The 23,899-nt window shown below is 45.4% G+C and overlaps 1 protein-coding gene across 1 annotated transcript in view; it reads right to left on the bottom strand.

Annotated features, from left to right (window-relative positions):
- Positions 1-5,344: 5,344 nt before the first annotated feature.
- Positions 5,345-23,899, bottom strand: part of Cds1 (CDP-diacylglycerol synthase 1) — a 76,439-nt gene continuing 57,884 nt past the window's right edge. Inside the window, exons 7-13 of the mRNA XM_051170336.1 lie at positions 22,899-22,981; positions 21,389-21,476; positions 18,854-18,922; positions 15,906-16,058; positions 14,474-14,593; positions 12,539-12,642; positions 5,345-5,491 (exon numbers count right to left, since the gene is read on the bottom strand). Coding sequence (XP_051026293.1) covers positions 5,362-5,491; positions 12,539-12,642; positions 14,474-14,593; positions 15,906-16,058; positions 18,854-18,922; positions 21,389-21,476; positions 22,899-22,981 — 747 coding nt within the window. The 3' untranslated portion in view covers positions 5,345-5,361. The remainder of the gene's footprint in view (positions 5,492-12,538; positions 12,643-14,473; positions 14,594-15,905; positions 16,059-18,853; positions 18,923-21,388; positions 21,477-22,898; positions 22,982-23,899) is intronic.

The raw sequence follows: 23,899 nt of genomic DNA, 5'->3' as shown, positions 1-23,899 counted from the left end.
AGACTCTATACCTCAACTAGGGTCAACATATTTGGCCTAGGATTTGTGGTTTCTTCCCTACCCCAAGGGGCGGGGGGAAGGGGGGTGCAGAAACCCCAAATAACACAACCCAGAACTGTCAAAGTGGGACTTGTAGTTCTGTCTGACTGAGGTCTAGGAAATCGTTTCCCTAGAAAATTATACAATGGGAAATGAAGCAAACGTCTAGGCTGTCAGGAGAAGGGAAGGAGGGCTTGTGCTTGGCCTTTCCCTTGCCCTGTCAGCTCAGTCAGCCTTTCTCTTAGCTGGTGTTCTACTGATGGCATACAACCACCAGCACCAAAAGCACCCCGGGGAAGGAGGGACTCACCTGTCTCTCGCTGTCCGTTGTCATGAGGAGTCAGGACAGGAACTGAAGAAGCCACAGAGGAGCGCCACTTACTGGCTCGCTCAGCCTTTCTTGTCACTTTAGTTGCGAACCTAGCCCTCCATGACTGAGCCATCTCTCCAGCCCTCAGCCAGCCTTCTTAGACAATTCAGGATCATGCGCCCTGGGACGACACAGCCCACGTGGAGCTAGGCCCACCCATCTCAATCATTAATCAAGAAAATGCTCCACAGACTTGCCTACAAGTTCTCACTTCCCAGGTGACTCTAGCTTATGTGCTCGGGGTGGGGCTAGGGGGTGGGGGAAGGGGGGGGGGGGGGAAGCTAACAATGAGCCAGACCTCAGTTGCGTGTCTTATCATCCATAGCAAAGGCAGCACAATTGACACCGCAGCCTCTGGGGTCTAGGAAATTGTTTCCCTAGAAAATTATAAAGTTATAGCATGTCCCACATCTGCTATTTTCAGGGAGCACCAGCCATTCAGGACATCTTTATGCATCACAGGGGCATGCCACACCATGCCACACAGAAGACAGCCACCCTGGGACTTCACATGGGTACACTCCTCTTTCCGACAGCAGCCTCAGTCTTGTCACAATGGTTGGGGGCAGGCAGCTACCACTACAGCAAGGTGGCTGCCCAGTCTCAGGAGCCCTCCCCGCTCCCAGGAGGGAGTGCTCATATGCCCAACCTTATAAAGGAAGCCTGTGAGTCACCACAGTTGCTCTGGTTTCTGGAGAACAAGGGCCACTTCAGGCCAGGAGAACAAAGCTTCAAAGCAGTTCCGTGGGAGGCCCCTCGGAAGGCAGGCACAGCAGGAAGCAGGGGAAATGGCAAACACGTAACCGTGAATTTATCACGCAAGCCTGCAGTTCAACCCCTTGCAATCTATGAAAGGGAAGTGAGGGGGTGTCCCCATAGGCATGTATTTCTATAAATTCTTACAGCGACATTTTTTTTCATAAAAGCCCCATGTTGAAAATAATAGGTTGTCCAAATTCAATATGCATGAAAAGGAAAGTAGAAATACATGTGAAAATATTATGCCTGGTGCAGAATTCCACATACCCACGCCTCCGTTAACGCATAATGCCCACAAAGGCAAACTGACATGGGTAAGATGCAGCTCAGAGAGAGACTGCAAATGCGCACCAGGAACTTTTGGGGAGCACACAGAAATGGTTTCCAGCTGTCTGTGCTGACAGGTGACTATGTTTGGTACCTAAGTTACTGTTGCCGCTGTTCGCTGTTCTCAAGCACTCCCAAGCTGGTCTGGAACTCATTACAGAGCTGAGGCTGACCTAGAACTGCTGATTAGCCTGCCTCTGTCTCCTTAGTGCCGCCGCCGCCATGATGGGCAGGCATTATCACGTCAAGCCTAGCACGTACATTACATCTCAACAGGACTTCCTTACCAATGAAGTGTGTCCATCTCATCTGGACTAGCTTGAATTCCTGGCTCTCTCTTTGAAGGGGTTTGCCAAACTAATGAAAGGTATACTTACAAGTCTTTTCAAGAACATTTCTCAAACTTAGCACTCTTCGAGGCCCCAACTGAGGGTTCATCGCAAACAGAAAGCCATCTGAATCCACTAAGTTGAGCCCGGCAGAAAAGAGCTTGGAGTTTACAAACAGCCCGACGCTTCACAGGCTCCCAAACACAACACACAGGCCCTTTCTCCATGAAGGTTTTGGAAGGAAAAGCAGATTCTCTTTTTGTTTGTTTGTTTGTTTTTCAAAACAAGGTTTCTCTGTGTATCCCTGGCTGTCCTATACTCGCTTTGTACACCATCTTGGGCTTGAACTCACAGAGATCCGCCTCCTTTGCCTCCTGAGTGCTGGGATTATAGGCATGCGCCACCATGCCTGGCTGGGACGGAGATTCTCAAAGGCGCTCGGGTGGTACCCCTATCTCCCATGAACCGGTGGTTTGCATCTGTCACCACTCTGTTCATCCCCCTTACTAGGTATTTACCTATGTCCATCTGAATGGCACATAGAACTGTGAGTTCATGTTGCTGTTTCCAGAGGGACCCGCTGTGCTATGCGACAACTGGGGGATTCCAGGTTTGCTGGAGTAAAGGGAGAGGCTGTCTACCATTTAAGAAGCGCTTAATCCCACCAGAGCGGCCATAGCCAAAGCAGCCATTGTTTTTCAGTTCTTCTGTGCCAGCCTACCTTTTCCCACTGGAGATGGGCAGTAGTGGAGGCGCAGGCAGGACTAGTGGCCAGTTACTCCACACTGGGCACAAATGGGGCCCCTTCACGTTGTCTCACCAGCGACGGCCAGTGAAGCTCAGCTTTGCAGTATGTAAAACGACACTCTGGGACAAGGGGTGGGGCTGTCCAAAACCAAGTAAGAATGGGCTAGGAAGCCCAGTGCGTACAGAAGACCTCCTTCAATGAGAAAATGGCACAGCAAAGTCAAAATACCATTAAATTTTTATTTTTCTATCTCAGTTTCAGTAAAAAGATTCAGAGAACTGATTGACAGATAACATAAGCTTTCACCCATGTACAGTATATACACAGCTTTGTCACCATCTCCTTTTCATTGAACACGGTCTCTTTACCTTTGTTCAAACCAAAGTGCAAATGGAGAGGACGGTGATTGAAAGGGGGTGGCCTTTCATCTCAGACAGTAACTGGATGTATGTCACCATAAGGCAAACACAGGGCAGAGATATTAACATCCCACGTGCTAACACGTCAAGTAACAGGTATCAACCAATCAGGTGTCCAGTGACGGTCATCACTGGGGAAGACCTTTCCCGCATTTGTCCACCACCACAATGCCACCTTAGGTGAAGCCTCTCCCAGTGAAAATATAACACAGATCACCACCTGGCTCTTATGGTGACTGTTTGCTAAAATATAGTCCATTTGAATATACATGCTTATAAAAGTATGCTAAAATGCTGATCTCCGGAGCTTTGTTAAAATTAAGAACTCATTTGTTTCTATATGGTATAACGTACACCCAGATCTGTTTGAGAAAAGCTTTTTCTGTAACCCCAAATAGCCCCACTTCCACCCTTTGTTTAGAAGAATGTTGATTTTTAATACATGTATTAAGTAATGCTCTCATAATTGTCTCAACACCTCAACAATCCCATAAAAACATGGTGGGCATGGAGAATCTACATCGGCCCCAAGCACCGTTTGCGTGTGCAAACTGCCACATTTTCAGAGCGTGCTCCTATTACAAGGTTTTCGCTGTGTTTCTTTTGGTGCCTGCAACTCTTTTTACAGCCAACATCAGGAGCAGGAATGCGACAAACAAAAGAAGGCATTGAAATCGACTCACACGGCCTGACTGAAAGTAACCACAGCCTCGTGTGGCAATACTTCACTGGGTTGGTTTTTGTTTGGCTGGTTGGGGTTTTTGTTGTGGTTGTTTGGTTGGTTTTGGGTTTTTGTTTTTGCAGAGGCAGGAAATAACGTGGGCTGAAAGTAGGCAGGGGTTGTAAGTCACCTAGTAGAGGCCAGACCCAAGGACGCCATTCTCCGGACTGAGGGCCACTGTGTCTTCAATGCTCACTACACATCCTGTGTGAGTACAGAGCACATGATGGCTGTGGGCTCTTCCTCAAAACCATGACACATCTACAGTAGGAAGGACATGTGTGATAGCTGAGTCACTTCTAATTCAAACCAAATATTTACTCTTTTCATTACCAAAATATCCTTTACTGTGGGAGAACTAGGTGATTTCGGAGGGTGGCCAGCAATGTTCGACGGGAATGTTCAGTATGGCTGTAGTGCGCTCAGCAGCAGGAAGCAGCTTCGCTGCAGCAGTGCTAAGAGCTTTCCTCTTGCGCCTTTCAGCGCCCCAGCTGAGGAAGCTGTGGCGTTTCTGTGCTTCTCTTCGGAGCGGCTGTTATTTCTGCATGATTTTTATACTTGGATTTTACGACATGATGAGAAGAGCCATGTGACAAAGGCTGATTACCACAGGGAGCTGGCCCAGCGGGGCTGGGTCTTCGGGCAGGACTCCCTTCTTTCCAGGTAAGGTATACAGAGAGCTGGGGTGTTGTGCAGTGCCCCTCACCCAGGCGGCCACCAGTGCTCTGGCTCAGCTGCCATCCCCACTCATGGGACTAAAAAAAGCAGATGATCCACCAAGCCAGGGGAGGGGGCATCGGCTTCTGCAGCCTCAGAGGCGTCCCAGGCTCTGGACTCACTTCGGTATCTCTTGGGAAGTTGGTTGTGTTTTTCCAAAAGTTTCATCAGAAATGGATTCTGATACTATCTTTTTAGACAAAACAATAAAGGCTCAAGTCCTTAGCTTCTGAATCTTGAAACTGCTTAAAACCTGGGTGTTTCCACTTGGCAGATGACTGCTTTTCTGGGAGGTAGGCAGTCCAGCTGGAGCGGAGCCCAGGAGTGCGGCACCTGCCTTGTGTGAGGAGCCCTGGGCTCCATCCCCAGTACCAAGTACAAACAAACAAAAAGGGGGAAAAAAGGAAAAAGGAAACAGAAAAAAGTGGACAATCGTTCTTTTTCTTTCTTTTTTTAATCTAACTCAGCCTTTCAGTAATACTTGAGATTATGAGAGAAGGGAGCCCCGAGACCTGGCTTTTCCCGTGGTGCCCACAGAGCACCCAGCTATAGAGAAGAGGCAGTTCCCAGTGCAAAGGGCAATATTTGTGCAAAAGATCATCCTACCAGGCATTAACCCTGAGTGTGTCAATTCAGAGTATCTGGCTCTTTTAAAGACAAGTCTCCTAAAATATGGAATTCAAGCAAGTAAGAGCAGAGACGCTAACATGGGGAAATGCATCGTAGGAGAATACAGCATCTGTCATGGGCTGGCAACTCTCAGATCATATGTTTGTTAAATATTCACAGTAATTTCAGAGAAAGAAACATTCGTATCCGCAAAACCTGCATCCATCAAGTGTTCGGCCCCATGCTGGCTCAGTGCAAGACTTCATCGAGAGCTGTTGTGCGTGAGAGTCCCTCCTCAGCAGTCCACCCTCCTCTCGGAGCAGCTACACCTTCAAGGTGGGCTGCAGGATCCCTTTCTCGATGAGATGAATCTTCAGGGTTCTGTAGATATTTAACTGCTGTTCTGGCTGAAGTACCAGCAGCTGCTGGAGCACTTTGCTGGGATTCGGACCCCTAGTGACAGAGAAGCAGAGAGGACACACTCACACAGTTTGCAAGGGGAAGGGCGGGAGGGCGGGGGGAGGCTAAGTAAGCGCACACTCCCGAGAACCCATACTTAAGTGCCCAGCAGCCACCTTTACAGAACTGAAACAGCTGTTTGAAAGATCCCACGAGAGTGCCCAGGGCTCACGTGGAGGGGAGGGGAGGGCCAGACTACTATGCCTTGATAGGCAGGGGGAGTGGTTACGGAGGGAGCAGTAGGCGCACAGCACAGGTCCAAGTTCTACAGCAACTCTCTCAAGGGCAACTTGATGAAAGAACAGACCCTCAGACCAGTAGGACAAACTAGAAGGAGGGCACAAGAAGAAATGTAAATTTTTAGCTTTAAAGGAGATTGTGTAAGGTAATTTGCTGAAGAAACGCCCTCAGGGAACTATGATCGTTCATCCAAGAGACAGAACACAGAAAGTTCTGCACTGAAGCCTGTCCCCAGGAGGTGCTGCAGGTGTCAGCACCTTCTTCAAGGTCTCAGGGAAACGCCAGGAAACCAGAAGCCGGAAGCCAGAACCTCCTCTGCTCTTTGAAAGTAGGACAAGGGCAGCCCTAGCCTCTTCGTGGAAGGAGCGCAGTCAGCTAGGTGACTGCTGACAGAGCCCCCCTCTCCTTGGCCTCACTCCTCCAAGACCCCCGTTCCAGCCCTTCGGTGCGCAACGTGGCTGGGGCACAAGGAACTCCGAGGAATTCCAGGCAGGGCCCCCCCCCACACACCTTGCCTTCAGTCACTCTTGCAGAATGAATGCAGTTTCACGTGCATTGGCCTGAAGAGCTCAACGCATTTAAATGTTCTGTACGATCAGTCAGACACGGTAGCTTACAAACTGTAAGCTCTGCATCGGACAAGCCGAGGCAGAAGAATTCCCATGAGTTCAAAGCCAGGCTGGACTACATAGTGAGCTCCAGGTCAGTCTGGGCTACTAAGGAAAGACACTGTCTCAAAAACAAAACAAGACAGCTCCCAAACCTACCACCTCAAATACTTGTGTATAATTATTGTCATTAAATCTCCCCTGTGCACTTGCAGAGGAGCACACGTGTGAGCAACGGTGAGATCTAACTAGAAAACTGCACGAGCAACACATGGAGGATGGCACAGGATTCTGAGGCACACATTAAAAACAGGAAAGTAAATGATTTATAATACAGATTTTAAAACAGAATCCTAAAAACTGGAAATCCCAGCAAAGAAGCAGTATCTTCTTTGGAGCCATCACAATGCGGATGGAACAGAGGCACAATTTATTCTGAAAACTTTTCACTTCAAACAACAGCGGCTGCGCAGAAGCGCAGGGCGGCCATCCCCTGAGCCGCCTACATGTCTCTAGGCAAACTGGCAGAACCCAGTGGCTATGTGCCCCTCACAACCAAAATCCACTCAAATTATAGCCGAGCTTGTCTTGTTACATTCCGTGGCACAACCTGGAGCACGCGCCCGCAGAGAAAAGAACCGTCCCAAAAAGAAAGGGACTATCCATGGAAAGTGACGTCAGCAAGTGCTTCCTGCTGGCTGCATCCAAATAGGCCAAGGATCTGCTTTCAGGAGTCAGGGCCATGGCTCAGCATGACTCTGCCACTGAGAGAGCATAAGATAAATTCTTTTTTCAGCAAAGTATGTGAATTAATGCCTTAGAAGCTTGTCATGCTCTGAAAAATAAAAGTTTTTGTTCTATGTAGGTTTTTTTTTTTAATGGATTTAACCATAAATTACTAATACCAAAATCTATCAACAAGGAAATGTAATGCAAAAAAGACAAAACAGTCAATTGGGATAATAAAAAAAAGAGAAGAAAACAAGAAGAAAAAACAAGGCCGGGCGTGGTGGCGCACGCCTTTAATCCCAGCACTTGGGAGGCAGAGGCAGGCGGATCTCTGTGAGTTCGAGGCCAGCCTGGTCTACAAAGTGTGTCCAGGACAGCCAAGGCTACACAGAGAAACACTGTCTCGAGGAAAAAAAAAAAAAAAAAAAAAAGAAGAAGAAGAAAAAACATTGTTAAAAATGAAGACAAGGGAATGTGAGAAATAATAAAAAGAGAGAGATAATATGCAAGCACCCAAGCAAGCTGCGGAGTCATCCTAACACACAACCTCCTAACATGCTAACATATGTGACAAGCCGCAAAAGATGAGTGTGAGAGTGTGACTAGACGGGGAATTACAGAGAAACAGCAATGGTGTTAGTGTAGGGCAATACAATCTTGAAAGATGGTTTAAAACTTACATGTTTCTACCTAAGCAGAAAAAGGAACAAACTGTAGCCATAGCTCTCTGCTAAGGTAGAGAGAGAGCAAGCACCCACAGCTAAAGGGACCACACTGAGCACTTGGGAGAACCAAATTCAATACAACATTACATCTAAAACTTGGCAAGATGGACTATTGCTTCCGTGTGGACACAATGTGTACCAAGAGAGAGGATGTGGTGGGCCATGAAGCAAGCTTCAAAAATTAACAGTGAAAGTATGAAAATGGCTCTCTCAACTCACTGGAACTAGGGCAAATATCAATAAAGGGAGAAGAACAAGAAGGTCTTGATTTGTTGGGAAATCAATAGATATACTTCTAAATAACCAGTGTGTCAAAGGAGATGCTGGTGCAGGAAACTGGGAAATATTTGCCACTGAATAATGAAAATGCACAGACTGTCAAACACAGGATGAGAATAAAGTAGTGTCGAAGAGGGAGTCTGAAGCCTCGGGTAAGAAGGATGAAAATCAACAACCTCTAAAAACTAGAAAAAGAACAAATTAAAGTGTAAAAATGCAAAGAAATGGAAAAAATGAAAGTATAAATCAAGGAGAAATAACAAAGCATAAATGAAGGAGAAAACAAATATACCACAGAGAAAGCTGATAAAGTCTTAATCCTTTGAAAAGGTGAATGAAATTGGTAAATTTTATGACGGCAACCTCTCTTTCCCAAAAGATCAGTACAAAAATTCTTACACTGCTGCGAGAAATGTTTTAAGTGTATATTTATGAATTTCTATACGTGTTTCCCTCTAAATAAGTGGTAAGGACATATTCTCCATGACCTCCTGGGCGCAGGGGAGAACACTGAGAATAAATCTCCAGCTTACGACTGCTGGCCTTGCTGGCTCTTCACTAGGCAGGCACATCCTCCTGGCCCTCACTCACATAGCCGTCATCTCTCCGCCTTGCTTTGTTTTTCTTTTCTTTTCTTTTTTAGAGGGAGAGTGAGCTCTAGAGTGAGCTCTGCCTGATTCAGAGGATCAGGGCTCCACCCTCGGCTCCCCCCACCTTTTTTTTTTAACCTTTATTTTATGTGCATTGGTGTTTTGTCTATCTATTGGTGTTATGTATGCCTGTGTAAGACAATCAGGTCTTGGAGTTACAGACAGCTGTGAGCTGCCATGTGGGAGCTGGGATTTGAACCTGAGTCCATCTGGAAGAGCAATCAGTGCCCTTAACCACTGAGCCATCTCTCCAGCCCCCTTGGTTCCTGAAATCATCAGGATAAATTCTTTATTACTCTCTTCTGACCTCCGATCCCTTGGCAAGAAGCTCTGAGGACAGGGGTTTGCTTTGCTTTATTCTCTGCTGTTCATGACTAGAACGTTCTGTGCCATGTCACAGACACTCAAGCAATCACTGGGCTGAATGCACTGTCTTCTCCTTAATGGCAGCCCACAGTTAAGAAATGCAATCTGCTTGATTTTTGAATCCAGCATGAGCCACACTAACCAGGTCTTCTTATTGGGCCTTTTTTTTTTTTATTGAGTCCTGCTAACACTCATGGTGTAGTATGCGACCTTTAAGCTGTTGAAATGTCTTTTTAAAAAAATGAAGATTCTTGTGCCAATGAGCTCAATGCTCTTCCCCATCTTTTTTAAAAAAATTATTTATTTATTTATTTTGTATCCAGTGTTCTGCCTGAACACCAGAAGAGGGCACCAGATCTCATTATAGATGGCTGTGAGCCACCATGTTGTCGCTGGGAATTGAACTTGGGATGTTTGGAAGAGCAGACAGTGAGTGCTGTTAACCTCTGAGCCATCTCTCCAGCTCTTCTTCTTCACTTTTTTTTTTCTAACAGATTTAGTGTGTCTGGTGTTATGTTAAGGTCTTTAATCCAGCTGGACTTTAGTTTTGTGCAGGGTGATGAATAAGGGTCTATTTGCATTTTCTACATGTAGACATCCAGTTAGACCAGCACCATTTGTTGAAGATGCTAATTTCTTTTCCATTGGTTTTGGCTACCTCGTCAAAAATCAAAGTGTCCATAGGTATGTGGGTTTGTTTCTAGGTCTTTGATTTGATTCGATTGATCCAGTTTTCTATGCCAGTACCATGCAGTTTTTATTAGTGTTGCTCTATGGTATAGCTTGAGATCAGGAATGGAGTATCTCCAGAAGATCTTTTATTATAGAGGATTGTCTTAGCTATTGGGGATTTTTTTGTTTCTCCATATGAAGTTGAAAATTGTTCTTTCAAGGTCTATAAAGAATTGTGTTGGCATTTTGATGAGAATTGCATTGAATCTGTAGATTGCTGTTAGTAAGATGGCCATTTTTACTATGTTAATCCTACTGATCCATAAGCATGGGACATCTTTCCATCTTCTGATGTCTTCTTCAATTTCTTTCTTCAGCAACTTGAAGTTATTTTCTTTCTTTCTTTTTTTTTTTTTTTGGTTTTTCAAAACAGTGTTTGTCTGTGTAGCCTTGGCTGTTCTATACTTGCTTCATAGACCAGGCTGGCCTCGAACTCACAGTGATTTGCCTGCCTCCTGAGTGCTGAGATTAAAGGCGTGCACCAAACGCCTGGCTGAAGTTTTTTTCATACAAGTTTTTCACTTGCTTGATTAGAGATACACCAAGATACTTTATGGTTTTTGTGGCTATTATGAAGGGTGTTGTTTCCCTAATTTCTTTTTCAGACTGTTTTTCTTTTGTGTAAAGGAGGGCTATTGATTTTTTTAAAGTTAATTTTGTATCCAGCCACTTTGCTGAAGGAGTTCCTTGGTAGAATATTTGGGATCACTTCTGTATACTCTCATATCATCTATGAATAGTGACACTTTTGATGTCTTCCTTTCTAATTTGTATTCCTCTGATCTCCGTTAGTTGTCTTATTGCTCTAACTAGAACTTCAAGCACTATATTGAAGAGATACAGAGAGAGTGGACAGCCTTGTCATGTCCCTGACTTCAGTGGAATTGATTTAAGTTTCTCTCCATTTAGTTTGATGTTGGCTATAGACTTTCTGTATATTGCCTTTTCTGTGTTTAAGTACATGCCTTGTATCCCCAGTCTCTCCAAGACTTTTAACATAAACAACTTCCTGAACAGAACACCAACAGCTCAGGTTCTAAGATCAGCAATTAATAAATGGGACCTCGTGAAACTGAAAAGCTTCTGAAAGGCAAAGGAAACAGTCAACAAAACAAAACGACAGCCTACAGACTGGGAAAAGATCTTCACCAACCTACAATCTGACAGAGGGCTAATATCCAAAACACATAAAGAACTCAAGAAATTAAACACTACCAACCCAAATAATCGAATTAAAAATGGGGTACAGAACTAAACTGAGAATTCTCAACAAAGGAATATTGATTGGCTGAGAAACACTTAAACGTTAACATCATCAGGGAAATGTAACTGAGATTCCACCCTACACCTGTCAGGATGGCTAAGATCAAAAACTCAGGTGACAGCACATGCTGGCAAGGATGTGGAGAAAGGGGAACACTCCTCCATATCTGATGGGAATGCAAACTTGTACAACCACTTTGGGAATCAATGTGGAACTTTCTCAGAAAATTAGGAATAGTGCTACACCAAGACTCAGCTATACCACTCCTGAACATATACCCAAAAGATGCTCCACCATACAACAGGGACATTTGCTCAACTATGTTCAGAGCAGCTTTAATCATAATAGCCAGAATCTGGAAACAACCTAGATGCCCCTCAACCGAAGAATGGATAAAGAAACGGTGGTACATTTATACATTGGAATACTACTCAGCTATTAAAAACAAGGCAAATGGATGGGACTAAAAAGATCATCCTGAGTGAAGTAACCCAGCCCCAGAAAGACATACATGGTAGATACTCACTTATAAGCGGATACTAGCCTCATGATACAGGATGATAGCCACACTACAATCCACAGACCTAAAGAAGCTAAAAACAAGGAGGACCCTAGGGAGGATGCTTGATTCTCGTTGAGAAGGGAAAATAGAGTAGACACTGGAAGCTGTTGAAGAGAGGGAACAGGACAGGAGCCTATCATAGAGGTCCTCTGAAAGACTCCACCCAGGAGGGCATCGAAGCAGATGCTGAGACACACAGCCAAACTCTGGGGCAGAGTGCAGGGAGACTTATGGAAGAGTTGGGGGATAGAAGGACCTGGAGGGGACAGGGGCTCCACAAGGAGACCAATGGAGTCAACAAATCCAGGCACGAAGGTAAGGGTGGGGGTGGGTGCTGCAGAGACCGATGCTCCAACCAAGGACCATGCATGGTGAGGACCTAGACCCTCTGCTCAGACGGGGAGGAGGGGCTACCTCTGACTGGACTCTGTTGCTCACTCATTGATCACGTCCCCCTGGCGGGGCGGCATTGCCAGGCCACAGAGGAAAAGGATGCAGGCAGTCCAGATGAGACTTGAGAGGCTGAGGTCAGATGACTCCCCCTTTCTGAGGACATGGGGAGGTGGGGAGCGGGGATGAGGAAGGGAGGGGGGGACCGGGAGGTGACGAGGGAGGGAGCTACAATTGGGATGTAAAGTGAACAAATAAAAGAAAAGAAAAAAGAAAAGAAAGAAAATTTTAACCCACAGAAATGTGACATTAAATAAAGTCTTGTGATATATGCTTAAAAAAAAAAATGAAGATTGAACCCTATTACTTAAAGCTATGATTCAATTTAACTTGACATTATAAACTGCCATTGATAGACACAGTTCACTTAACTGATGGGAACTCAAAGGAATCATGCAATGAAAAGCTTTGGGGTTTGTTTTTAATAGAAAAGTACCTTATGAAACTTGTGATGTACACATGCACGAATGTCGCCATCAAATACTGACAGTCAAACCTGTCCATTATCCCGCCGTGTCCAGGAATAGTGTTTGCAAAATCCTGCAGAAGCAAAATAATGTGCAAAAAAAATCACCTGTACCAAATCCTGTTATGTGATAGTTTTTCAGTATGATAGGCCTTATTAGCAAAACAGCTTTACTATTTATTTTTCTCAACAAATATGAAAATGTAATTTTTTTTCAAATCTCCACTCACCGTTTAATGATTTCTGAATTTGCCCACAACCATTGAAAAAAGACTAAATATTAATTAAATCTAGCACTTTTTCTCATTAGTGAAATTTTTCTAAATAAAAAGTCTATCAACTATCCTTATCTAATTTCTTAACCGCCCGTGCCCCTGTCTGGCCACAGCTGTGTGGGAGCTGCCTTGGTGTTTCACAGATGCACAAGTGCTGCTAACTTGTGTTTCTCAGAAGTGCTTGCTCTGGAACACTCTAGATAAACAGTTGCTTTAAGCACTGAGGTAAAAAGAACAACAATGGCTGGCTTGCCAAGGACATCCGTCCACTAACAGCCTGGGCAGAGGCTGGCTAAGAAGGCTTGTGTGAACTCACTCACTGCCTGCACTCCCTTATGCCCCCCTGGGGCAGGGACTGAAGTAGCTCATGGCTCTTTTAGCACACTGGACACCTAACACACAAGACACAGAGCAACTGCACCTCCAGGCTGAAAAAGGAAAAACCTGCACCCTTAAGGAGAAATCTTAGAGCCCAATTTTTAAACAGTGCTCTACATCCCTATTTCTCCATTTAAAAGAGTTCCTGAGAGGTTCTTTGACTAATTTTTGCCAACCCGTTCTCTCCCCTCTCTGTTCATTGAGGCATGAGGGAGCCTCCTGGTACCACTCTGTAAGGTGCTCACCGGACAGTTGTCATCTCCCGCCCCTCCCCCACAGGGAAGGAGCATCTTGACCCCAGGGACCCTGTAGGCTGCCTAGGTTACCTTACCACAGCACCCCTAGGGGCAGGGGCTCCCTGAGTTCGTTGATTTCCCTGGTCAGCCTCAGGTCTGTGCTGCCAGCCGGGTTTCCAAACACTGTGTTCTCAACTGTTCTCTACCACAGTTGCTCTGTCCTTGCCCCCGCCCTCACCCTCACCCCTTCCGTGCAGGCACTTCAACTCTCTTCCTCAGACTTCTCCTCGGTAAGAATTTCTCCCATCCTTCCCTCAGCTCCAATACCACCTGCTCAGAGATGCCTTCACGGACCACTCTAGCTTTGAATGAGCCGATGCCACCTTACGGTGGTAAGGGAGGGTGGCTGAGATGACGCCACTCTAGGATGACCCAGCTCTGCTAAAGCATAGTGACAGCTTTAAGTATCTAGACCAGAATCAGCCAATCGGGTCCCACAGCCCAAACCCAGCCGACGAGCACATCTTGTGCATGGAGATGTTCGCGGACACGGCTGTGGGGTGAGCCTCATACTGCAGCAGCAGAGTTCAGAGAGGAAACGCATTGCGGGAGAATGGTCTTCAAAGCCTGAACACCCCCTAGCCAGCAGGACCGGTGCTCCCTCTCGGAAAGCTCCTCTGCAGAGCCCTTCAGGAAATGCTAAGATGCGGACAATGTGTGGCCAGATTCCTGAAGGCTTGAAACCGCAGGTCTGTGTTCTCACCAGGAGTCAGGACACATTCCATTTTCAGAAGAGGCGAATACACTTCAAAATGAACAAATATGGCATGGCCAAACCTACCAGGAAGAGAATACACTCAACCCAGCCAGGCGGCGCGGCTGTGAGGCTGGAACAGATTTCAGGCATGGTATGATTTCCCAGGGGCTTAGTGTGGCCAGCTGTGGACCGCGTCCCACCGACAGTATAGCCCCTAATTATGTGTACTAACAATGTAGCAAAGACCGTAAATGCACACCTTGATTTTGAAAGCTCTTTTGAATCCACTGGCAAAGAAGCCTCCGAATGGGCCAATCAGCGATGCGAATGTTGAAAGAGCAATGCTGTGTATCTGGAAGGGGTACAAGCTCACCGTTTCCTAAGGAGGAGGAAGCAGAGAGGACCAGCTGCATTAGCACTGCACCTGCTCATGCCACAGAGCCACGAGCCACGATAGACACGGAAAGTCAACACAGGCCACATTTCTGTTAACTTCACAAGCTTTGAAGACCATGGGAGGAAAAGCGTTACCATCGCCAGGCTCTGTGCCCAGTGCCCATGGCCTCTCTGTCACACTTGGTAGGACTGTAGGATTCGAGCTCAGCTGGGCCTTTGGAAACAGCTGTGTGGAAGGCTCACACTTTAGTTCACTCCTTCATTTGCTCTTTCGGCCATAGTTCTTTGCTCTTATAATTATAGAATTTATTTTAATTTTATATTTTATAACACTATCTAATTTTAAATGAGGGAAATAGCAAAAAGTTGTCTTTGTCACCAAAAGTAAGTTGAAACCTATGGACTCACATGGAAACAAGCTTCTTAAAATACTATCAAGGGGGGGTGGTGCCACACAGCTGTTATCCTAGCACTCTAGAGGCTGACACGGAAGGACCTAGAATCCAAGGCCAGGGGCTGGAGAGATGGCTCAGAGGTTAAGAGCACTGACTGCTCTTCCAAAGGTCATGAGTTCAATTCCCAGCAACCACATGGTGGCTCACAACCATCTCTTCTGGACTGCAGGCAGAATGCTCTATACATCATAAATAAATAAATCTTAAAAAAAAAAAAAAAAAAAAGATTGTTAGAATCCAAGGCCAGCCTGGGCCATGAGGTAAGTCCCTGTCACCAACAAAGCAAAACCTATCAAGATGACTGTGAACAAAATAAGCACGGAAGGTTTGAGCAGCGTCTCACAGCCACAGTGTTCTAGGTGCCGCTTGTTTCCCCTTGGGTGATGTGAACTGAGAGCAGCACATGGTGGACATGGCCCAGGAAAGGCGGTCAGTCAGCCCACAGCGTGCTGGCTCTGCTCTCATAGCGGCGGTGTTGCTCAAGCTGCAGACTGGCTCCGTGCACATTTTAGAAGATTTCTATACTGACCCCTAAAAATCAAGGGCTCTTTCAAGTGATGATTAAGTGATCATTATGTTTTATGCTGATTCGAATCGTATCAGAAACATGTAAACTTTATTCAGATCATTTATTTGTAAATTTTTAAAATGTATTTCTAAATGTTTTAAAACACTTTAAAAGCATAAACTAAATTGCTATTAGTATTTAAATTATTATGCAAAGATTCCCAGTATACAAACATACAAATACACTTCTAGGTCTTTTTAAAAAAAGAGTCAGAGCTTCGCCTTCAATGGAAGAGAGCTGCCTGGTCACGTTAGGTGACCACTTGCGCTTACCCGCCTCAGCACTGCCTGCAGGAATGGAGGGAGGGAGTAACTGTGGAGCTGGAACAGTTCGGAAGGCTCACATTCTGTCACGAATGAGTTGATGTCACTTCGGTATTCCACTGGACACACAAAGTACTGGTACTTGGACAACACATAGGCAGCCTGAAGAACAAAGCAAGGGTCCATGAGATAATGCCCGAGTGACAGTGTGTCACAGAGGGCAGGGCCAGATGCTGGAATGCCTTTGCTTTCGCATTTGGCTGTGTAAGTCAGAAGGTCAGGACGGCCCCAGGAAGAGCTTTAGAGAACAAAATTTTTGAAAGCAGTGAGATCGCCGTACAAGCTAAGAAGGGGGCGGGCTAACGTAGTCTTAAAAGACCTTAGTTTCTTTCCAGTTTATCTTCTTGTTATTCCAAGTGTGTGTGCATGATGTGTGCACCCCAGGAAAGCTCAGTGGGGTCACTGTTCTCCTTCTTTTCCATGGACTCTGGGGATCAAACCCCGGTCTCCAGGATCTGCACAGCAAGTCACTATACCCTGGGAGCCATCCCACCAGCCCCTACTTTTTAGAAGTCTGCATAGTTGCTTAGCACAGGCTAAGACCATGCAGTAGAGGAGTGGATCATAAAGATGCAGGCTATGCAGGGAGGCTTAGTGCACACAGACTTATACTAATCGCATCAGCTGACACAAAGTCACTAAGCAAACAGTGCACGTGAGTGGTACCACCGACTTTACCAACCCAGGGTACCCTGACTCAACTACTCATCACCACTGCAGCTTTTAAAGTTAGCCATCCTCAGCCATGGAGGTGGGAGGTAATAAAACTTCTTCAGTTGCTAGACTAAAGGGTGCCTTTGGTTCTCGTCCAGCCACTACCCGTTGCTCTGCTAACTCTAACCTTGAGAATAGCATGAGTCACAAATGATGCTTGGAATGGACACCAATGGCTTTGGCCTCCAGATAAGCCATTTCTCACCTGGTTGTGTGCTAGATTTTTAAGGGCTAGCTTTACTTCTCCCAGTGGTAGAGCTACCATATCATATTTCTAAATAACAAGCTCTTACAGTACTATTTAGCTTGGTGGGGTTTTTTTTTATTATTATTTATTCTTTATATATAAATAAATATATAATTATTTATTATTATTATTTTATTTTATGAGACAGGGTTTCTCTGTGTAGCCTTGACTGTCCTGGATTCATTTTTGTAGACCAGGCTGGCCTCAAACTCACATTGATCCACCTGCCTCTGCCTCCCAAGTGCTGGGATTAAAGGAATGTGCTGCCACCATGCCCGGCTGGTATTTTATTTTTATTTTTGATGCATAAACTTTAGGTAGGACTGGATCCTCTGTATGTCTCAATGATTACTAACATTCTCTCTCAAAATCTGGCGTTATTACGCTATGTTTGGATGTGATATTCTATATCAACTATAGCTTTCAGGGACTAGACCTAAAAATTTGAATTTCTTAACAGTAATTTCCTTGAACATTTTTCCTTTACCTAGTCATTTTACAGTCCCCTTATTGATTATCACTGGATACCTTTTACCACAGTTTATTGATATTTGAGGAGGGAGGGTGCGACGGGGTCCCACTGTATGCTCTGGCTGGCCTGGAACTCACTTTGTAAACCAGGCTGGCTTTGAACTCACAGAATTATGCCTGCCTCTGCCTCCCCAGTGCTGTCACTAGATGCCTTTAATAAGGCCTGAGCTCTAGGGCTACAGATGTGGCTCAGTGGTAGAGTGCTTCCTCAGCATGTTCAAGGTCCTGGGTTCAATTCCCAGAGCCAAAAACTAACCCAAAGCAAACCACACCCTAAAATCCTATGGCCGTTTGCTAATGTTATAAGCATGAACAAGCTTGGCTCTACTCACTGAGCTAGTGGCCGCCATGTGTAGGGAGGCTAGTCTGCGTGCCCCTGCACCCTGCTAGTACCCGGTGCCTGTTCCACAATCTGCAGAGAGAGCAGCTTTTGGAAAGGACCAAACCAAGCTGCGCAGCGTGGGGGCGGGGGTGTCTCCAACACGGCTGTACTCTGGGACCACCTGCGAAAGGCCTAGGATCCTTCTGGGACACAGACTTTAAGCTCACAGGCGCTCTGCTCTGTGAGCAGCATGGCAGGTCACGTTGTACAATGTAACTGGCACAAAATTGCTTTTACTTAGTGGATTTTTAGAGTTTCACACCCAAGCGCTATGCCTACACCATTTTCAGGTCCCCTGCTCCCTTCTCCAACTTTTCCTGTGTCCCTCTGGTTATTTCTCAGATTTCATAACCCATTCTTTAATCACGACTGTTTCAGACATTCATCTATGTGCACAAACACAAACACAACCCGCCCACGTGTGTATGTGTTTCCGGCTGACCACTTAGCGTTAGATGACATACAGAGCCTCGTCTCTTGGGGAAACTGAGTCTCCCTCTCCCTCTTTTAACAGGCATTACTGACTTGTACCTCTTTATCTAGAAGGGAAGCCTTGTAAGGTTTCTCCCACATGTGCTGGGATGTCAAGCAGTGTGGTCCATGTGCAGGTCTTGTCTAGATGAGCTTATTCTTTAGATTTTTGTGGACGCAGCTCCCTGGCACATAGAGAAGACGCTGTCTTGTACCAGACGCCCAGGTCTTAGGGCTCTAACAATCTTTGCTCCCCCTCTTTGGTGATGCCCCTGAGTCTTAGGTGTTGGGGTTGAACGGTCAATGTACTGGTGGGAGATGACATCCTGTCCTTACACCCACAGGTAAGCGTGGCTCTCACCTCTCAAACAAAGTTCTTTTTGCAGCAGACAGAGACCTTCAGAGAAAACCACTAATCAAAATGCAGGGGATGACTGGCCATGGGTGCCTACTTAGTAAATTTTAATGAAAATATTACTAACATTTTGTGGTTTTGTAGGTTTAGAAAGGGCTTTTAAAGTATAAATAAAATTAAAATCCTAATAAACTCACAATGAACCCAAATACGACTGTGGAGAAGAAGCCACCGATGAATCCCTCCCAGGTCTTCTTGGGAGACAGCTATAGAAAGGGAGTAAGATGGAGGGTTAGTACTGGTGCCCTACAAGTTTCCTCCCACCTCTGTACCCCTCCCCCACCCTTCATTTATCAAGACAGGGTTTCTCTGTGTAGCCTTGGCTGTCCTGGAACTCGCTCTGTAGACCAGGTTGGCCTCAAGCTCATAGAGATCCACCTGCCTCTGCCTCCCGAGTGCTGGGATTAAAGACGTGCGCCACTGCCCAGGCTTTCCTTTTCTCTTATTCGAACGGTTTAACAGTCCAGTTACTCGCTCTATGTTCATGATGTGTCTGTGCCAGTGTCTTGAGAAGCTTCCAATGCACTCATGTGTGTGCACTGTTAGGAATGTCTACTCATTTCTATAAGGGGCCTCGAGTCCTTTCTTTTTCTTTCAAAGGGCTATAAATTCAATATTGAGACAATTTTCTCATGACTTGCATGCTCCTCTTGGGATAGGATTATTAGTCGTTAGGGTAAGAGAGCAAGCACATCGCCAGCGCCAACCTGTCAAAAGAGGAGGAATGCAACAAGGCCCAGGCACCAACACTCCTCATTTGGGGCAAGTAGGCTAGGGAGATAAAGTCTCACTCAGTAGCCCATTTGTGTCTGGGATTTGCAATCCTCCTGACTCAGCCTCTTACGTGATGAGACAACAAAGCTGAGAGTTCCTTCTGAAATGAAATATCCAACAGCTCCAGATTACGCACATGCATACCCCTTACTCTATGTCTGCCTTTGGACAGAGAGGAGCATATTATGCCATTAAGAATAGACACTGGGTGTGTTTCACAGTCTGGCTCTTATTTCCCAGCCAGTGAGACACTCGGGGAGAAAAATCTGGAGGTGAGTCTGGAACGTGGTGGTGCAAGGGGACAGGAGAGAAGACTCAGGAGTTTGTGGTCCTAAATACCCACAGGTGACACAGAAGGTAAGAAGTAATAAGTGTGGCAGGTACAGGGTAACTCTCAGGGGGAAGGAACGGCCACGGCCCAAGCTGCCTGGGCTCCTTGTAGACTTCTTACCTTTAACTTGAGAAACCTCAAAGCTAAGCTAGCTGGCAGCAGTGGTTTCTTAACAAATCTGGTAACAATTCTGCCACAGAGAAGGAAGCAACACCCCTTCTCCTAGGATAACCCAGCGCCTGTATTAGTGCCATCAGGTGGACACAAATTCAAATGTCTGCTGATTACTTAAGAAAGCTGCCAGCAGACTCACGCCACATCACGCGGTAGTTGCTCAACTTCCTGGGCGTAGCATACAACTAATCTTTGGTGAAATCACTTGAGAGGTATTCAAAGCCAGCCCCTGGATTCCCACGTGGCTCCCAGTCTAGAGCTCATGAGTGCACTGACTTGGCCTGGCACAGCAGCTTTAGAAACATTTCAGAGATGCACGCCTTGCCAGCCAGCAGCCTACAGCTCGGCCTGGTTCTGTGTGGCTGCCCACAAAAGGAGTGTTGGGACTCTGAGGAGCAGGCTAGCCACATACTCCCCAGGAGCACTACCCTGCCTCGCATTGGTCTTAGGAGCAGGAGGCTACTTGGTACTGCCATAGTGGCCTCTGCTTCCCCCGGAAGTGCTTCCATCACAGCCAAGGAATATATTTCTGAGACTCCTATTGAACACTTTGCTCAGTATGGAAACTGACTTCTACATGAAGGCCCCAAAAGAAAAGGCTCTTAAAAAAATAAAAATTAAGCCAGGTGGTGGTGGCACGGGCCTTTAATCCCAGCACTCGGGAGGCAGAGGCAGGCGGATCACCGTGTTCAAGACAAGCTTGGTCTACTGAGTGAGGTTCCGGACAGCCGGAACTACAGGGAGAAACCCTACTCAAAACCAAAAACTAATTAATTAATTAATTATTACTAATTAATTAATTAGTTCTATGAAAAGGTTTGATTTTTCATAAGAACTGGCTTCTTTCTTGCCCAAAAATGAGATCTGAATAATTTAATTCATGTCCTTGCCTCCACTGTCCATAAACAGAACCAACCCTCAGGCAAAGAGGCAGGGCTGTTTGTGCACGCTGCCCACCCTTGTCTCAGCCCCTCCCAGAGTCTTTACTTTTAAATGAACTCTGGTGTCTTTGGATGGCAGTACACACAGACGGTGCACTTCGCTCTTCGGGAATGTCAAGGAAGCAAGGGATAACAGAGGGGACAGAGCCAAGGAAACACTGGCTTCAGGGTTGCTGGGAAAGGGTTGAAGAACTGAGTGAGGGTCAGGGAAGGAGAAAGCAGCAGGACGAGAGCAGTTCCCAGGGAGGACCCCACCGAATGCATGACAGCATGCTCAGAAGCAACTTGTAGGATGGTCGCTCTCTGCCCTGCACGGTGGCATGCCACTGCATGTAGGAGCTCCCAGGTGCTCTGGAAATCAAAGGCTTGCAAGGGCACCAGATGGCTGAAATGTCTTCAGTAGCTTGGCTTTGAGGTTATGGGAAGGGCTTCCTTCTAGCATTTTCCATTACCTTAATTAAAGGAGTTCTTCCAAAAAAAAATCCAAAAAGGTAGGCAGTGATGTCATTGCAGATGACACTTGATATTGGAACAAGGAACCTTAAAACAGTAGCAGAGAGAAGTGGGTATGGTTAAACAGCAAACACTCATGCAGCCACAGGTCACAGTGAACCCACGTGACACCCCTTTAGCTCACACAGTGGGCAGAGCAGAGCCCATGGCAAAGGCCTAGGAGAAACAGAAAATACCAAACAAGCTCGCTCATTTAGCAAGAAAATGGAACAAAATCTATCCCTAAGATGCTAAGATAGCAATGCTAAGGAAACTATTAAATAACTACTTGCTATAGTTACAAGCATTTAAACTTTAATTTTATAAGGAACAATCTACAAAAAAAAAAAAAATCAGTTCTTTTAAGGGCAGCCTTGTGAAATGCAAACCAAGTCACTTGTGCAGGCAGAGGATAAAGTGATATGTTTTAACCAACCTCCTAATGCAAATTCTCTTTCAGGAAAAATATTAATTTAAATTGTCTTAGTCTATGACTGTCAAACTCTGATGACTTTGCTGAACCTACTTATATAAGCAACATTTCTCCCTCAACTAAAGCTTTCATATGACAACCATCTATAAACTAGATTATAAGTGTTTACACAGACACATGCACATTTTGGGAGGGTAACAGGTATCCTGGTGGAATTCCAGTTAGCTATAGAAGATTCTAGTTGGCAACTTTACAGAGATGTGGAGGGAGAGGCTCATTTTCATTGTTTATGTGCAGGTGCACAGAAGCTCATCAGCCTTTTCTCCAGTCCGGCTCATTTCTTTTTCTTTCTTTTTTTCTTGAGACAGGGTTTCTCTGTGTAGCCTTGGCTGTCCTGGACTCTCTTTGTAGACCAGGCTGGCCTCGAACTCACAGAGATCCACCAGTCTCTGCCTTTCTGAGTGCTGGGATTAAAGCATGTGCTACCATGCCGAGCCTCCAGCTCATTTCTAATTATTAAGTTGGATGACTTTTAATTAATAAAAATGCTCTCTGAATCTGCAAACCCCAGTGTTGAGGAGCTCACAGTTCTGCACAAGCACAGTCTAGACATGGGCTCCTTTCCAGAAAAGATGCAGAACCTACCAACTGTCACCTGGAGAAAAGGCATTTCTCCAACCTGCTTTCTGAAGGCCAACTTTCATAAACTTTTTGCATTCCCTGAAAATAGTGTCTACTGCCACCCTTTTTAAAAGTAACATTGGGGTTGGTTAGCATTTGAAAATGTAACTGCGTCTTGAGGAAGACTTCCTGCATTTTATTTGGAACTAAAAGAAAGGTTTCCAGTCATTAGTGAAGCATTTGTGCTCAACTGTCAAACAGTAAGTAAAACTCAGTAATTGTAATGGGATATATCAAGCGGCACGTTGTAGTGGAAATTGGAAAGCTACTGCCCAGAATTAGGGGGTTTAAAAGGCATAAACATAGAACATAAACATAAACATAGAGCGTGGCATAACACAACAATAAGCCCTTACCATATCATGCCTTCAAACAGATTTTGGATGATAAGATGTGACTGAGTAACGATTATCAGTAAAGTGACATGAGTCCATGCGAACTGTTAATAGCCCAACAACACAGAAATTAGCAAACACAACTCATCAGAGAGCCAAGTAGCAAGAGCAATTTTGAAACACAAATATTCTGCCATGACTTCTGATCAGAATTTGTAAGATAAAGTGATACAAACAAAAAACAGGTGCAGTTAGTAAGTTACACTTCATATTGCCTACTAGAACCCTGAAATAATGAAAACACTGAGCAAAATAATCGTAATTTATAGATACAGGGATGCTAATACCAGTGAGATGTACTGTTAAGTTTTAAGAACACAGAGAAATAGAGCGTGCTCTTGGATCACTCCTTTAGGTGACTGGGACGTTCACGGTAGCTGTGGTGTGAGGACAGTGTCAGCCACTGGCTGCCTCAGTTAACCCGCTGTAGCTGCATTCTTCCCTGGGCTTACTATGACAGCCTTTCCCTTCAAAGAGTTAGTTCTGGCTTTGAAGGACTGAAACTCTCTGGATTTAACTGAGGTTTCATCTTTTCGTGCTGAAAGTCGATCTTTCTAGGTCTGTTCAATGACACTGCACAATTTCAGCACTTCAAAGCCCTCTGCTGCTTCGCTCAGGCGTCATTCTCCCATCACCTCCGCTGCCCTCAGCCTGAGAGACAGGCGCACGTCAGCGACCTTTAGCACGGTCACTATTGGCAGATGGTGAACCAAAGCAGTCATAACTCTATGTGCTCATCTGATAAATTTGCTTGGCAATTAAGAAGTGATTTTTCAAATAATTAAGATTTTTATTTACTCTTAAAAAATTCATTTCTCAGTTTAGCAAGATATTTTATATTGGTTGTTTTCTTCTAGCCTACTGGTATACACTTAAAAGAACAAAATATTTCATATTAGTTGCCTTAGGATACACTCTGTCAATAGCAGCATTACATAGCTGGCCCACTACAACCAATAAGT

The sequence above is a fragment of the Acomys russatus genome, chromosome 28 (assembly GCF_903995435.1).
Source record: "Acomys russatus chromosome 28, mAcoRus1.1, whole genome shotgun sequence".
NCBI classification, from domain to species: Eukaryota; Metazoa; Chordata; class Mammalia; order Rodentia; family Muridae; genus Acomys; species Acomys russatus.
The sequence above is the reverse complement of the archived record's forward strand: the minus strand, read 5'-3'. Positions and strand labels throughout refer to the sequence as shown.